This window comes from Lepisma saccharinum, chromosome 10 (genome assembly GCF_977018435.1).
Source record: "Lepisma saccharinum chromosome 10, izLepSacc3.1, whole genome shotgun sequence".
In the NCBI taxonomy this organism is placed as follows: domain Eukaryota; kingdom Metazoa; phylum Arthropoda; class Insecta; order Zygentoma; family Lepismatidae; genus Lepisma; species Lepisma saccharinum.
In genome coordinates, this window is record NC_139238.1 from 30042190 (window position 1) to 30058861 (window position 16672).

The 16672-nt window shown below is 39.3% G+C and overlaps 1 protein-coding gene across 1 annotated transcript in view; it reads right to left on the reverse strand.

Annotated features, from left to right (window-relative positions):
- Window positions 1-15290, reverse strand: part of Jhbp2 (Juvenile hormone binding protein 2) — a 47884-nt gene extending 32594 nt beyond the window's left edge. The window contains exon 1 of the mRNA XM_083129701.1: window positions 15125-15290. Within this exon, the coding sequence (XP_082985827.1) occupies window positions 15125-15194 (70 nt within the window). The 5' untranslated portion in view covers window positions 15195-15290. The remainder of the gene's footprint in view (window positions 1-15124) is intronic.
- Window positions 15291-16672: the final 1382 nt, after the last annotated feature.

Below are 16672 nucleotides of genomic sequence, written 5' to 3' on the forward strand. Positions count from 1 at the left end.
TCTTGAAGCCCTCACAAATAAACTACATGAGAACTTCTGGATAACCCGAAGCGGAACAGCCCGTGAAGGCCAGTGCCTACGTACCGACTACCGGCCTGACTCCAACGAGCTACGGGATGACGTGTGATCAGCACGACGAACCCCAGTCGTTGTTGTAGGTTTTGAATGACCGGATTACACTACCCATTCGTAGCTCCCCACCGGTCCCTTACACATGCCGAAATCTCAGGAGAAAAATTGTTATGTCCTCCCTTCCCTGGAGACTCGAACCTGCGCGCGTCCCGTGGACTCAGCCCAAAGCTTGACGGCTTAGACCGTACGGTGCGGGATATGAGTACTTTTGGAAATCACTGATAATATAGCCACACTCACACTCACATAAGAAGAGTTAAAATAAAAGACCTAAACTAAACGCAATGGCGGAACAGCCAAGCGGATTTTTCATTGGGTGACGCGTGGTTCTATCGACGCATCAAGTCCCATCGCCGCTGCGTTCGAGACGGAAGCCCGCTACTTCTTTTCAAGTAGTGCCATTGTTCTCGCGATTCTGGATAAACATTGAAGTTTTCTTTTAGCTTCCACCGAGAATCGAATCCGGAACCGCTCGCACCAAAGGTAAGAGCGTTAACCATTTGGCTACGTGGAAGACCTAAAGAAAAAGAGCCAGTCTGGAAAACAGAGACAAAGTAGTAAGAGATACAGAAACTCAGGGAAAGAAGAACGAAAGCAAGAAATATATGACAAAAGGGAGGAAGGACAGAAAGACAGAGAATAACAAGGAAGAGAAACGTAAAAAGGTAGAACGCCAAAAAAGAAATGAGAAATCAGAGAGAGAGAGAGAAGGAAAGAGAATAAGAAATAGACACAGACAGACAGAAAGAAATAGATAGAGTAATGAGAGCGAAGAAAAGAAAGAACTAAAGAAATACAATAAGAAAGGAACAGCCAGAATGAGAGAAGCAGAGAAAGAAATAAAAATGGAAATAAATAGAAAGAAACATAAGAGGGAAGAAAGAAGGATAGAAAAAACGAGAGGGAGAAGTATCAGGCACGTATCTATTAGGGTTGGGGGTGGGTCTGAACCAAGTATCTCAGAAATGTTGATAATGACAATAATAATACTCCCTCTGTCCCATAATTATAGTCCGGTATGCCAAAATGGTAGTACAGAAATGACAGACGAAGAGGCAGATGGAAAGCACAATTTGTACTGATCCTTGAGTAGTAATGTTGTATGACAGAGGGAGTAAAAGAAATCTTTAAATTAATACGTTAAATATTAATTTATAGGCCTATCCATTATAAGTTAATGTTGTATTGTTATAATTACATGAACATGTTAAAAGACGGTAGCCTATTAGAATATAGATATAACGGGCCTTCTAGATGGCGCAGTGGTATCGTCGTTACCTTGTAATCAAGGGGTCGCGGTTTCGATACCCGGTCGAGGCACGTAGTGGTTCGGATTCCACTTTAAACTGTAGGTCCAGTCCCGATTAGCCTTTCTGTGGAAAAAGTGGACTTAAAAACAACAAATCAATCAATAGATATAACAACTTCCGTGTTGCTAAGATGTTTAAAATTTGTATAAAAACAACTGTTCTGGCAAGGCTATTAATGTCAAAAAGATGGAGAATTGAATCCAGTTGACGAAAAGTAAAGTTCCTGATTAATATTTTATGCATATTGTTATAAGTAGTAATGTGCATAAATCTTCTTAGGTACTGTCAATTCAAGCCTTATGATTCCACTCTAATCCTTGGCTTCCTGTAAGTTTGTCGGGATTAAATAACCCTCGATCATACAACAAATGTTCAACAAGTATATTTTGCTTATTTAATTTTAGTACTTGGGGAACGGACCCCCTTAAAAATGTCCTTGTGAAGTAAAGAATCTACCACCGAAGCAAAGTCCAGGAGATTTCACCCAATCTTGAATAAACGCGAAAGAAGTGTTCACTAACGAAGCCACTGAACAAAAGACGATAGATTTCAAGTTTTCCGGAGCAGTAACTAGCTCCCTCTTGTGGGGAAAGAAACATACTGACATGCGTCTACAGGTTGGGCTTGACTGCCGCTGCAACAGGAGGGGTGGGGTCGAGTTTGTGTTGTAAGGTAAGCTGGGGCTGGACGTTGCGTAGTGTACGAAAACTATTAATCTTTTTTATTGCGTCAAATTAGTGTTTTTTTGCCTGCTGCCTGCAAGATATACGGTGATTGTGAATTATATTATTTTCGATGTTCCATCGCCAAGGTGTGTCGACATGGGCCAGCTTCTTAAACGTAAGTATCTACACAATATGACCATTTTTAATCCAAGTTTTCCTGTTGTGTGAGGATTTGATATTGTACTTCGGCTTCAGAAAGAAAATTTTCTGTGTTCGCTTGTGAAGTCACGGGGTGTGAGGGTGGACCTTTATAGAAGACACTCAAATGTCAACCCTAGACTGCATTTTACAGACTAACGAGACATTGGGCTGGCAGCCAGTATAATTTGTGCGATTTGTGTTGTTCTGTCCATGTACTTTTGTGATTTTCCCTTCATCGGCACCCTTGACTCTTCGTACCCCCAGTTAGAAAGTGGGAAATTTGCATAGTTTATAAAGATTATGTTTAGAGGCCAGCATAGTTTGCCTTTTACCTACCCACTGCCCGCTTGCACGCGATAACAGGTTTACCTGCTCGCCTGCCCACGGCAACGAGTCGACTTGCGTCTTTACCCGGGTTCTTGGTCTTCAAGGCGCTCTGCGCTTACAAGGTACCTGGGCATTCAACAAGACCCGGGCGCCTGCAAAACCTGCTGGAAGGAAACAGCCCTCCGGCAGCGTGTCGCTCCAGGTGTTTCATCACCACGCGGACGGCTGCAGCCAGTGTTGCCTACTTACGTAGCAACTAAATCCTACGAAGTCCTAGGAGGAGCTTCTTCTCCAAGGAGAATTTATATACTTAGCGATTTCAGTTCAGCGTAAGCAGTTTTTATTTTATTGCCAGGAAATGCACGCAATATTACAGTTTCATTTATCTAAATGAATGATCGAGCAAACAAAAATCTCCTCACTGAAAACTAATTGTTTTTCTTTGCATGGTGCCTTAACCAGGCACGCAGTGGCGCAACCAGAGGGGGCAGGGTGCAATGCTCACAACCTTGGACGGAAATTGTCTAGCGGAGGGGTCAGGGTGGGGGTCAAACATTAAAGTACAAGTCTCATCAAGTTCAAGCAAAGGGGTAGCGAGAGTCGGCCCTGAGCGCCGAACGATCTAAGTGAGAAAAGTTTTAAAACAGAGAATGCTATGGCGGCCCGTGATATTATTTGCTATTAATGTTGGTTTGTTACGAGTTGGATGAATTAATTATGTAATACGTCGCTCCATGTGAAAAGAAAATATTTAAGATGAAAATTTTACATGCCATATGTATGTACATTCGGAATGCATTTATCATGCACTTTCTTTCTTTCAAAAATAGTTTGTGTGCTTGTTTTCTATTATTAGCTAATGTGAAATTGACGTGTTGAAAAAATATTTCTAATCCTCTGTTTTAACACAAATGCGTGAGAACCGACTTCTACCCCCTTTTTGCGTGATTTATGAGGATAATAATGCCTTTCATGCTACTTTATTACTATTATTGTGATTGTTGTTGTTGTTACGTTTATCCAAGTACTTGCCCTCCCCCCCAAACGAGGGTAACGGCAATGCCCCTGGCTGGCTACGGCTCTGGTGTTCGCAGTAGAACAGTGTGTTGTTTGACTCGCGACCTCAGCGTCGAACGTGACATGTTTCAGTCCTGCCCTATATCACTATATATACGTATATTGGTTATTTACGACATATACTTATGGATCCTGTGCCACGGAAAACCTATTTCAATGTGTGTGTGTGGGGGGGGGGGTAGCAACATTCGTAAATCTCATTTCATTGGTGATGTGGCTTACGAAGCTTTGAGTTCCCTTTTTTAAGTAGTGAAAATCTATTGCAGTTGGCAACACTGCAGAACGGTGTGGGCCCGGTGCAGTTTCTACTCGAAGCAACTACGTCATGCAGAGGGAGGGGTCTGCAGTTGATGGAAAGAACGAACTGAGACCTACTAGGTATCGTAAGACTGCGGGTACCCGGCGGGTCTACAATGCCTGCCAGGAACGATCTGGGCAGGTTGGCATACAAGCTGCTCAAGCGAGGATGTTGCGCAGGTTGCATGGCATTTCAGGAGCGATGTCTCGCGAACGGGTCTGCTCCAGGTCTTGTGCAGGCCTCTGATTATGTTGTTTATGAATGTCTTCAGTTGTTTTTAGCTCGCGAGGATTTGTTAAAGCGAAGAAATACATGGTTCTATGTGGTACTATTTATTACGTCATTACACCGTTGCAAACAACAAGTAATATGACTTAAGCTATATGTGGGAAATTGTGCATTGATATTAGGTTTTGTGCACCATAGATTGCAGAATAAAAGTAAAGCAAGTTGAATGTGTTTACGTCATGTTTCAGTTTATATTATAAAAGGATTATGATGAGCATCTGTTTCTGTGTAATAGGTGGCAGTTCTGATCAGGTGTCTGATGTGGTTCGAATTCTGAGGGGTTGGTGCTATCATTCGTGCCGGTGAAGTTCGTACATAAGTGTGATTGCAGCTTTAGTAGTGGTTACATGTTTTTGCTAGGCTAGGAATGTTAGGTTCATTACTGTTACAATTTCCACGCGTGTTTGGCTTTATGTGTGTATAAAAATATTTTGTTTGAGAAAACTGTGAAAGTGGTCCGGGATACGACTGGACCTGTGTTTGTAGTGCGTTATTCTTTTGCCACTTGACACATTTCACCCAGCAACTGATAGCGGAAAATGCATATTTTCAAGGTATGTACAGTATGTATTTTTCTTTACTTGACTGTGGTTTTCTTTTGCATACGGTATGATTGGTTTTATTTGATTTGGGAGTGTTACATTTAACATTGTTAGTTCAGGAGTGTTGTGTTTGATACTGATAGTGATTTAACTTGTTTTGTTGGGTTGGGAGTGTCAGGTTTGACAATAAACTTTGACGTTTTTGTTACGTTAGGTGCTAAGTTTGGTGATGGTAGCTTTTACATGTGTTTTCATGTTTTTGATTTTGAATGTGCACACGACTGGCTGCTACGAATAGAAATGTGTTTTTTCTTCTTACGCAGGCCATATTTCAGGATCAAATCTAGGCTGTTTGGGAAAAAGCACTTTTCAAAAACATTAATTTTATAGCATAGTGTTATTTAGGTTCATTTTTTAATAGCAAACATTACAGACACGGTATGCATGTTGGATCATCACTGTTTAGAATCTTTACACATCACAATATAAAATTATACTTATATTATTTTTGAATTGCTTCAGTTTGACTTGTAAGCAACTCAAAAATCGTAGTTTGTGACTTAATGTGCCTTTTCCTGAACACCATAGAAATATCTCAGTTATTTGTGGTTTCGTGGAATTACTGGGAACATACGGCTTTAAATGACAGTACCAAGTTTATTTATGCACACTACTACTCAGGGTGCGAAATCATTGAAGATCGGTGGGGGAAGGAAGATCTTAATCTACACACACACATACACACACATATATATGTATATATACACATAAATATTTATACATATAATACATATTTATAATAATAAATATACAAGTAAATTAATTTTTAAAATACATTATAATAATTAAGTATATACATATACTTATATATATATATATATATATATATATATATATCAGATATTTAAAAGTAGCAAATAATTCCGTTACTGACTGATTGAGGATGTCAATAAATGACAGGGTAAAAATTCAATACGGTCCCAACGGATTTCTTCATTTTTACAAAACAAACTACTTACGGAAATGAGTTCCTGTAGCATTTAGAAGTTCGTGGAGGTATTTTCTTTCATCGTGGAATCTATTTCACCGGGAAAGCATGTATTTTTTAACAGAAATATCTCTCCGATGCACAATTGTCGTTCCTTTCATTTCCTTGCACTACGTGAACCAAATGTTGCGAATGTTTGATGACGTAACTCCCTGTCAGTGTTTCCTACCACGCAGTTTTTTGCAAGAAGATGACAATTTTATCTATGTTTGTCTAACGTAACCGAATCTAACCTAACCTTGCCGTGCATGGTTTGTGGGGCTATCCGTGAATGGTTTGTGGGGCTAAGCGTGCATGGTTCATGGGTATTTTTCGGTTTCTGGGGCTATCCGTGCATGGTTCGTGGGGTTATTCATGAATTGGGGCTATCCGTGCATGGTTCGTGGGGCTATCCGTGAATGGTTCGTGGGGATTTTTCGGTTGACAAGGTTGGAAACACTGTATACCCAATGATGATGTACCACGCTAGTCAAGCTGTCTCGCCATATTGTGTTTTACGGAAACGAAATAAGGACAATAATAATTACTCGTCATGTCACAAATTGAAATTATTTTCGTGAAAAGAAACAAAATACCACCTTGAAGAATCTTTTGCAATGCAGAATAGGTAAGTACGAATGTGAAAAATGACGAAAGAAACGAGTGAGAGGTGGTGGGACCATACCGAAGTTTTTACCAATGACAGAATAGTTGAAATATTTGTATTATGTTTTAAGTTTTGTTTAGTTTTTGCTTTATATTAGTATAAATCAATTAGATGTCATAGTTATTTTTGTATTGCATTGTTATTTTATCTTTATTATGAATATATTATATCAGTATAACATTTGTTATTGGTGTAAGATCTGTAAATGTTCTCGAGAGAGAGAGGGAGAGAAAAAATGTATGCAACACTCACAAAACCCTACTTTGTGTGTGGTTTCGATTTTATCCTTAGCAAAGTATATTTGAAGTAAAAAATAATTGCTCGCCTTTTGTTTTTATAACACACACCCCACGGAAATTGTTGGTGGGGGGATTTTTTAAGTCAAGATTGTTGGTGGGGGTGGGAAATCCCATGTCCCCGCAGGATTTCGCACCCTGCTACTACTAATAATCACACGCATAAAATTAGCTATTAATCAGGAATTTACTTTTGTCAACTGGATCTCGCATCCTTTTTTGTTATTTAGTATATATTAAATTCTTTGTCTATATAACATTAATTTCTTTGTCAGGGAAGTTGATTTTACACCAATTTTGGTGATCGTAGCAACATGTTTGCATGATAATGAATGCGCGATGTTATATTATTTCTATTCATATGCTTTATTTTTACCTATTCGTGTCATAATAACAATACAAAATGTAATATTTTAATATAATAATAATCTTAATTTGGTAACAGTAGTATAAGCCGGAGACACATAAAACTAGGTTGTTTTCAAATAAAAATCATTGCTACTTACCTCATATGCATAGCGGAAGATTTTTCAAGCTGGCCATAACTTTTTTTTTTTCATGAAAAACACGTATAAGCTTTCCAACGATATATGACACGTATTCCTTAGGAAAAGGACGTAAACTAGAGTCTTACCTTTTATTGAAAAAAAAAAACCGCTCACACGTCATCTTGTCAAACTTCCGCGTGGTTGCTACACTGTGAGGGGGTTACATAACCAAACGCACGGAACATTTGATTCACGTAGTCGACGGTAATGGCGGCACGAGCTATCGCACAACGGAGATGCATGATTGACAAAAAATACCTTATTTACAGGCAAAATACGTAGCACGATTATAAAAAAAAATATCTCCGGCTTCAGAAAGTCCTCAAGAACACAACTCCGTAAGTACTTTCTCGTCTTTTCTCCTGTAAATTTTAAGAAATCCGTCTTCGACTTATACTACTGTTACCCTTAATTTAAATACTTATTTCTGAGACACTTGGTTCGGACCGTTCTCGAAATATATTTCTCGATATGTGCGTGTTTCCGTGTTCTGAAACACATTTTATGCCACATAAATCATCTAATGCAAAAAAATCGACTTACTTTTCGTGGGTCTACAGTCGGTCATGGGCCGCATAGTATTATAATTCATCCTTCATCTTTGCGATTAGCCAAAAGTGGCAGAAAAGCGAAATAAAATAAAATTAATCAGTTGGTAAAGTCGCTTTGCTTTGCTTCTCCTTTATTTTAATCGCGACGATGAAAATGAATGAATATCAGATGACATTGATCGATACCTTCCCTCATGCTCAGATTGCCCGTTCTCCAGAAATACCTGTTTTGTATCTTTTCTGTTTTATAAACAATTTCTCTAATACCCGATTCGGCCAATAGCGACGATGAGGATTAATGGAATTGGGGAATGTTGTACACACATGCGCGGTGAAGGTTTTCCTTTAGACTGAAGGAGCGCATGTCGATTGTCGCTTTCTGCTTGAGTGTGAAATCTTCGTGTTGCTTGTCACCTTTCTCCTGCCGCTTCGGTCCGCTCCCTTAGGGAGTCCAGACCAAAGCGACAGCCGACAAGACACACCCACCACTTGATAACGAAACGTGAGAAACAAGTGCAACCTTTCGTGCCAAAGTGACAGGACAAGCTGCACGTGCCACTTGTCGCCTACATGGTGCTCCGACTGAGCTGTAAGCTGTTTTCTCAGTATCACTTTCGCCTGATGCTCGCGCATGCGCGGTGAATGCTTTCGTTTATTTCATTATATTGTGTAAAAGTATGCTTGAATTTGTCACATCGGTGGCCGAACAGATTGAGTGTTCGACTCAAGTTTGTGTCTGCCCCTTCTCATCGTCACGATAAGGCAAAGGGTGCAGAAAAAGCGACTTAAAAATAAAGAACGGTAGTTCCATCTACAGATCACCCGCAAAAACCCACCCTTCTGAAAATACTCGTATTAATATCCACACCACTCACTAGAGACGCAAACTGAAAGATCGCACGTTCCTGCATAAACTAGCCAATTGTAATATCAGATGCGAGCACCTACTTTCGAGTACCTTCTTCCACTAAGTGACGCACACAACTTTTCGGTGGTGAGAAGCATAATTACGCTTCATCGAGTGTTCCCTGTTCCACTGACTACAGAGCATTAACAATAATCTACCAAACTAAATTTATATTTGTTGTTTTCTCGTGTTAGTACATTCCAATGTACATTCCTGTTCATATTAAGTGTCGCACTTTATAGGGCTGAACAGTTGAAGAATGTGCCACTTTATTTGAACAGGAGTGTACAATGACTAATGGTGAATTTGGATATCTTATACAACCAGTTCTTTTTTTGCCTTAGACACTGTTGCCACTGGAAAAAAGGAAACGAACTAAACAAAATATTCCAATGTACACTCCTGTTCACATAAATTGGCACACTTTATAAGGCTGAACAAGAGTGCACATTGGCTAACGCTCTATTAGGAATTTTTTGTTAAATAAATGCAAGCAGTTTATTTTTGCTTGAGACACTGTTGCCAATAAAAATTACTTGATTTTCTTTAAAAAACGAAATGAACTAAACAAAATATTCCAATACGAGACAAAACACTAAAAGTTGTAGACAATTACATACGTTAGGCCTATACATTTCGTTATATTTTACCTAACTGTAGCACCAAGTGTAATTGTGTGCATTTTCTTCCTTTAAGTGCCGCTAATCAAAGAAGTTTGAAGTCCGCGAAGAAGACCTCTCTTCACGACGATTGCAGCTAAAAAGGTAAGTGTGATTTTAATTTTATGTACTAATTGCCTCTTCTACATGTTTTGTGTCCTGTTACAGATGACCGTCCACGCCAAGGCTCTTTGCGACGCTTATACTCGATAACCACAATTAGAATATTGGCCCTTAGAAGGGCCGTTCTTAGCGATACTTGCTCTTGGCCCTTAGAAGGACCAGTGTTATTCAGCTGGAGTTATCCGTTCTGCTTTACCTGGCGGCCGCTTTTAATGTTTCAGGATTCCTATTTTTTATTTCTCGCGATTATATTTATTTGGAACATGTTATGCGCGTCTACGTAATACTAGGGACGTTCCATATATAAGTTTCCCTGTGCTATAAAATATTGTATAAAGCAGTGCCATTAAAAAGAAGCACATGGTTGACAAGCGCCATTCTTCGTCTACAAGGAACAACAATCGATTCGTTATCAGACGTGAAGGCGCATGCGCTCAAGAGCGAAAAGTAAATGCTTGTTCGGAAAACACGGGCTCGCGTCATAAGGAGTTAAGAAGCTTGGATGCTAAGGGTGTTCTGCTGATGGACTTTTTGGAGCGAGGAAGAACAATTAATGCTGACCGTTATTGCCAAACATTGGATCAATTGAAAAACGCAATTCGACATAAGCGACCAGGTCTCCTGTCAGCTGGTGTCATTCTTCTTGACGATAACGCTCGCCCCCACTCAGCAGTGCAAACACAACACAAAATTGAAGAATTGGGGTGGGAACGGCTGCCCCATCCTCCACACAGCCCCGATTTAGCGCAGAGTGATTTCCATCTTTTTCCGGTGTTAAAGTCTGAATTGCAAGGTTACCGTTTCGAAACAGATGAAGTGAAGCGGAATGTGAGAATAGTGCTCAATAGCCAGAGCCGTGATTTTCTTGCAAAGGGTATGGACAAATTGGTGCAACGGTGGGATAAATGCCTGAATCTCTATGGGGATTATGTGGAGAAGTCAGGAAGGATCCTCCTACACATGTATGTATAGTTTTCTAATGTATCTTAAAAATATTTTTTTTACAGCATATGGAAACTTATATATTGAACGACCCACGTAGACCAATTAGTAAGCTTATAATATGTAAACAACATGGTATCCAGGCTTAAAGCGTTATAGAAGGCGAAGAGAATTATCTCGTGTTACGAATTTAAGAAGAATAAAAAGGACTTTGATGTTATGAACAATTTGGATTAATTTCTACATATAAACAGTGGCAGCGCCAGAAAATTTTGACCGGGTGGGTAGGATCCATATATTGATAAATTAGGATGGGCAGATAAAAAGTATAGATGAATTTCACAAGCATGCATTCTCTCTCTCTCTCTCTCTCTTCCTCCCCCCTTCTTCCCTGACTTCGTTTGTATTCCTTTCCGCATTTTATTATTTATTCTTTACATACCTTTTTCCTCTGCTTATGTCCCCCCTTCTCGCATTTTCACACACACATGTGCGTACGCAGAGTCCTTTCATAAATTATTCTAATCAAATTTCTCATCTGAATTATCTCTAATCACTCCACTCTAGAAAAAGGTGGCGAAGGGACTAGATGCAGATGCAGTCATCCATTGAAGAAACTCTGGACAGGTCTTGGTCCAGGCCTCTAGGTAAAAAAGGTAAAGTAAAGGTAAAGTGCTCCCCTGTGAATAGCACCACGCCATGAAGGCGTATAGGGGGTGTGGGGGTAACGCCCCACACTTTCTTGATCCGGTCTTGAGTGGGGATGATGTGATCAGCATCACGCCCCTGACGCCTTTACCCCCCAGGGTTTCCCCCAGGTACCCATGTTATTCGACGCTGGGTGGGCGCCGGGGCCGCTTCCATCGTTAGAAAAGTTCCCGGATTTGAACCGGCCGGGGGTCGAACCCGGGACCTTTAGCATGGTAGTCAGACGCGTTACCGACTGAGCCACCGCGGCCTCTAGCCAGGATTTTATTTCGAAGGGGAAGGGGGCCTCATCCATTATCGATAGCCGCCATCTAAAATTAAAAAAAAGTTGGGAGGGTAGAAGTCCTGAAGATGAATTTTTCACTATATTGCAATTTATTACACAAGATGTTTAATCCTGGTAAGGAAGAAAAATTAATTTCCACTACATACTACTTAAATGAGATATTTCTAGGATTTCAGGAGGAGGCATCAGCCCCCTTAGCCCTCCCCCTGGCTATGTGCCTATCTTGACCTGCTCAGGGTTTTCTCCTCTCTATAATTTATTCTGTCTTTCCTGTGTCAGTCTTGCCTGATATCTCCCTACTTCTCTCTCATTTAGATCCCCCTTTCTTTCATTGCATCTGCCTAACAATGCTTTCAACTTATGTGTACTTCGCTTTGTGTAGTGGATATATTGTCTTATCCCTTCAAGTTAAGAAGGAGTTTTCCACATAGCCTACTAGGTGCACGTACAAATAACAGCAGGTTGTACTGTTTAATTCCTGCGAAAGTTATGAAACTTATGGAAGAAATTATTTTCAAATGCAAAAGGCAGCGAAAGTTATTAGGTTACAAGAAGTATTTATATTTGTGAAACCAGCACCACCCCTAGGAGAGGGTCAAGGCTTCGCCCTACATGGAGGGATTCCGCCTAGCAGACAAAATATTTGAGACGTAAATCTTAGCATACCCAGTGGAGGCACATAGTGATCCGGATTCCACTTTAAACTGTAGGTCCAGTCCCCATTACTTAAAACAAAGAATCAAAAAAATCAAATATTATTTTAGCGTTTTAGATTCGGAAAGCAAGTTATGCCAAAATTCAACTTTTACAGTTGCACAAGTTTCAACTGTCCCCTATTATTTGCCACTATTAATGTCCTTTACAAAACGAAATACCTTTTTTCTTCTTTTGATACAAGGATATGCTGTGTGTACATTATACATTCAAGAATGGTGACAGAAGGTGTGTAAACATCGACAACAGTGAAGATTTTTTTCTTTGTTTTCTCCATAATTTAAATGAATGATCTTGAATTTGTAGTTTTAATATTGTGAGTATATAAAGAGAAAGACCAGATTTTTGCTTTAAATTTACAAAACATTTGCCCTTTCCTTCTTCAACCTTACAAGAAAAGTACATTACTCAACGCAACGTACCAAAAGCTTCCTCTCTGGCCTCTCGGATGGCGCAGTGATATCGTCGTCGGCTTGTAATCAAGGGGACCCGGGTTCGATACCCTGTGGAGGCACATAGTGATTCGGATCCCACTTTAAACTGTAGATCCAGTCCCGATTAGCCTTACTGTGGATAAAGTGGACATAAAACACCAATCAAATAAGAAAAAATCAAACCCCCCTTGGACACGTCACTGGTCTGTCTTGAACTAGTGTCAGTCTGGTGAAGAATATTCTTTTTGTGTGTGTTCTAATGACATTACGCTTAGTATGGTAATGTTTTCCACATATAATGCCGTTTACTAAATGCATAATGAGGGTAGAGTTAATATTTTGCATTTTCTAGAAGAAAGTCTTCCACGATGTCTACTTTTTATACGCTAATATTCTAATGTATTGCTCTTGTTTCCTGAATAGCTTAGAGACTTGTAGGCGAGTTTCCCCGAAACATAATTCCATGATTCATTAGCGAATGAAACCTTGCATAATGTATCGGAATAAGCGAATTTGTATTAATGCTTCTTTTAATAGACTTAGTGCGTATATTTTGGAATTTGTATTTTTCACTAGTATTTGAGAATTTGCCCAATAAAAATTTCATTTATGGTAATTCCTATAATTTTGTTTTGCTGACTAACTTTACTACAAGATGACCATTGTTCACACTATTTTCTTTCGTGTTGCTGTTTTGTTAGTTTGAAAGAGCATGTAATGTGTTTCTTGTACATTCAGTAGTAATTTGTTACATTTAAAACCATGTTTTCATTTCTCCGGTTTTTCAGCGTCCGTATTAACTCGTTTACATTATTTCCCTTTACTATCGCGCTAATATCGTCTGCATACAGCAGAAGTTCAGTATTTTGAATATTGAACGTTAAATCATTTATGTGTCAAAGATAAAGTGAGGGGTCTAGATTGATCCTAGGGAACTTCATATTAATGCATTTAGGGTGTGTGTAGCAAGAGAGCGAGAGAAGAAGGGGGGACCCCCACACAGCCTAGCTCAAATCCACGAGGACGATGATAGGGGCGGTCAATCGCATAAAATAATGCTTAAATTTTTATTGGCGAATCAAATGCTGTTTTTTTTTTCGAGTGAAACAGACGAGATGCGGTTCTCGAAAATAGCTTCACATTTATTATTTCGGTTTACATTACCAAACTTTTACCGTAACATTATTTGCCACAAAGTTTTAAGAAACAACTAAAGATAAAAGAACCTACTATTGTCCCAACAACTACATTAACCTTCATATGTAAACAATTGCACCTGCACTTACACAACACAGTGCATACATAACACCCCCCCCCCCCCGCAGACACACAATGTGAATTACTGAAGACTTATTACTTATCTTTTATACTTATCAATTCAATGTATAATTTTATTATGTATAATCTTTATATTATCTTTATTGTATTATCACGATCAATGTGTTTTTTCTTTGTTTTTATTCATTTATTGTATCTTTGACAAGGGTTGGTTGTAAGAACGGCCCACGAGGCCGAAACACGCCTGATTAAATAAAGACCATTCTATTCTATTCTAATGGGAGAAATATGATAGCGAAAAACAATAATCAGTATTCATACATTAAACTCTAGAGAATATTTTCCAAATATTGATGCATGCAACAATACAAGTATAGGTTAGAATGAACGAATAGCTGGAATGCCCGATAAATCCTCCCCCCACATTTACAATAACCCCTCTCCCGGAATTTGACCAAATTACATTGCTCAACAATGAAATCTTTATGGAAACAAAATAATCATTTTTTATAGATTTAGGTACTTTCAATCTGAAAACAGCATCAACTGTTGCTTTCATGTTATGAAAGTAGTGTAACTGAAATGAAGTTACGGTGACACCGAAAAATATTAATATTTGCTCAATATGATATAAGTGAAAGAAATGATAATATATAATCCGTCGCGCAACAGCCCTGAAAGAAATGATATGCTGAACAAACATTCTTTTCTTTGCATACTAAGTGGCGAAATAATGCAATTTTTTTTAAAAAAAAGTTCTTGTAGTGTTTGTCGCGAATGTCACCACATTTTGTACATGTTGCGTAAAGAACAGTGCAAGAATTATAAATTTTCTGCTGAAGTTTAGTATGTTCGATAATATTCCGGCATGAGCATGATTTTTGAATATTGAAGTCAACATCATGGGCACTTCTGTTAACACCTCCATTGACTTTCAGGGGGATGATCACAACCCAGAAGTGTCCGTAACTATACATATGGACAGGGAAATTAGAAAGTGTTATTTGAGGTCAATTTATCGTAACACGTTTTCAACACCTTTTTTATCGAAGGTTGGGCACCACCCGGAAAAAAAATCTGACTACGCCCCTGCTTTCAAGACAAACTACCTTTCCTTTACAAGTAGAAACTGAAATTTACTCACGCGCTTCATCCTGGGTTTTCACAAACGCTGCAGCAGTCACCAAAAGCAGAAGACGGTTCTTCAATCCCATATCGTTTTGCCCTTGCACAACTTGGATCGCTTCACTTCACGGACAGATACCGCTACCTGTGTCTTCCAGCCGCCAGAGGGCAAGTTCATCAACCGTTTCCTGATTGGCTATGAGGGTCTCGTTGTGACTTAACGTTTCCTAAGGTCACGCGGTACCCATAAGAAGCTAACCAAAGATGATTGAGGTGATTTTCGTTGATAATTGAACGGTGCTACGGCCCAAAAAAGGGGGCTTCAAATCATGACGTTGGATTTTGGTGCCGCGTGAAAACGGGCAAACAAAGGGGGACATCAGATACGATGGGCAACGAATTGAGCTCTTTCAGAGTAATCAGGTCAGTGGAACGAATCAAACAATGTTCTTTTCAGATCTTGCAATCCCACGATGTGAGTGGACTTGAGAAGTTATACCGATAAAATTGAGCAGCGGCAAGGTTTCATATTTGCTAACATTATTGTGGTAAAACGTCCCTTAAAACCTTAAGACATGTGCCAAATAATCTAGTGTCTAACAAATTAATAAATATTTACTTCAACTGTTTTTTTTTCTCGGGGAAGGGGGCAGAGTAAGATTTCACCTTGCTCTTCAGTCGTAGAAACACATGTTCTACCTACTACTACTACTATTTTAGAAATCATATAATTGAAATTGAATTCAAAATACTTTGGAGTTGTTCTTAAGTTCAGACTTGAGTCTACTTTTTTAGTATTGCATCCTTTCAATTAAAACTATAATCTGTTTATGAATAGTCAGTTCTTTGTCTTTTTGTACTTCTTCACGATGCACAGATATCACTTAATCTGCTCTCCTTCATGGTACCTCTGATCCAGTGGCGGAGCTCAGTTTTCTGGGGGCCACCCTGCAAGTAAAACATTGTGGGCCCCCATAGTGACAATAAAATTATGATGCCAGAAGGAGACGGATGTACAGTAGTTTTCATAGTCCCTCTCCCCCCCTCTCAATTGTAGAAGAAATTAACTTTTACCACAAATACTCTGCTTTCCCATTTTTTGTTGTCGACTTATATACGTGGTAGTGCGTTCTTTGAACTAAATGAGGGTGGTGTGAATCCCTGATAAATAACTGGAAGAGGAATCTGGAAATGTTTTCTCTTGTACTTCAACGCAGCGGCACAGCCAGGAATCTATTTTGGAGGAGGGGAAAGCTTCCCGCTATTTTTCGTGAATCGTGTTCCTTTGTATTATCTTGCTTGAAACACTTTTTAATGAGGTTACATATAATACACAGATATTCAAAATAATATTGTTTTGGGGGAATTGTTTAAAGGATAGTAAACACTCCTCTTTTGGACTTTGAGGTGAATGTGCCTTCAGCCGCTATGCCATCCCCTGGCTGCGCTAGGCCACGATTCAACGTTAAGAGCCGCTCACATTAGGCTTCTAATACTAATACTCTGTAATGTACTAAAGCAAACTTATCACTTCAGTTACGGGGGTTGAACTAGACCTCTAGGTGAC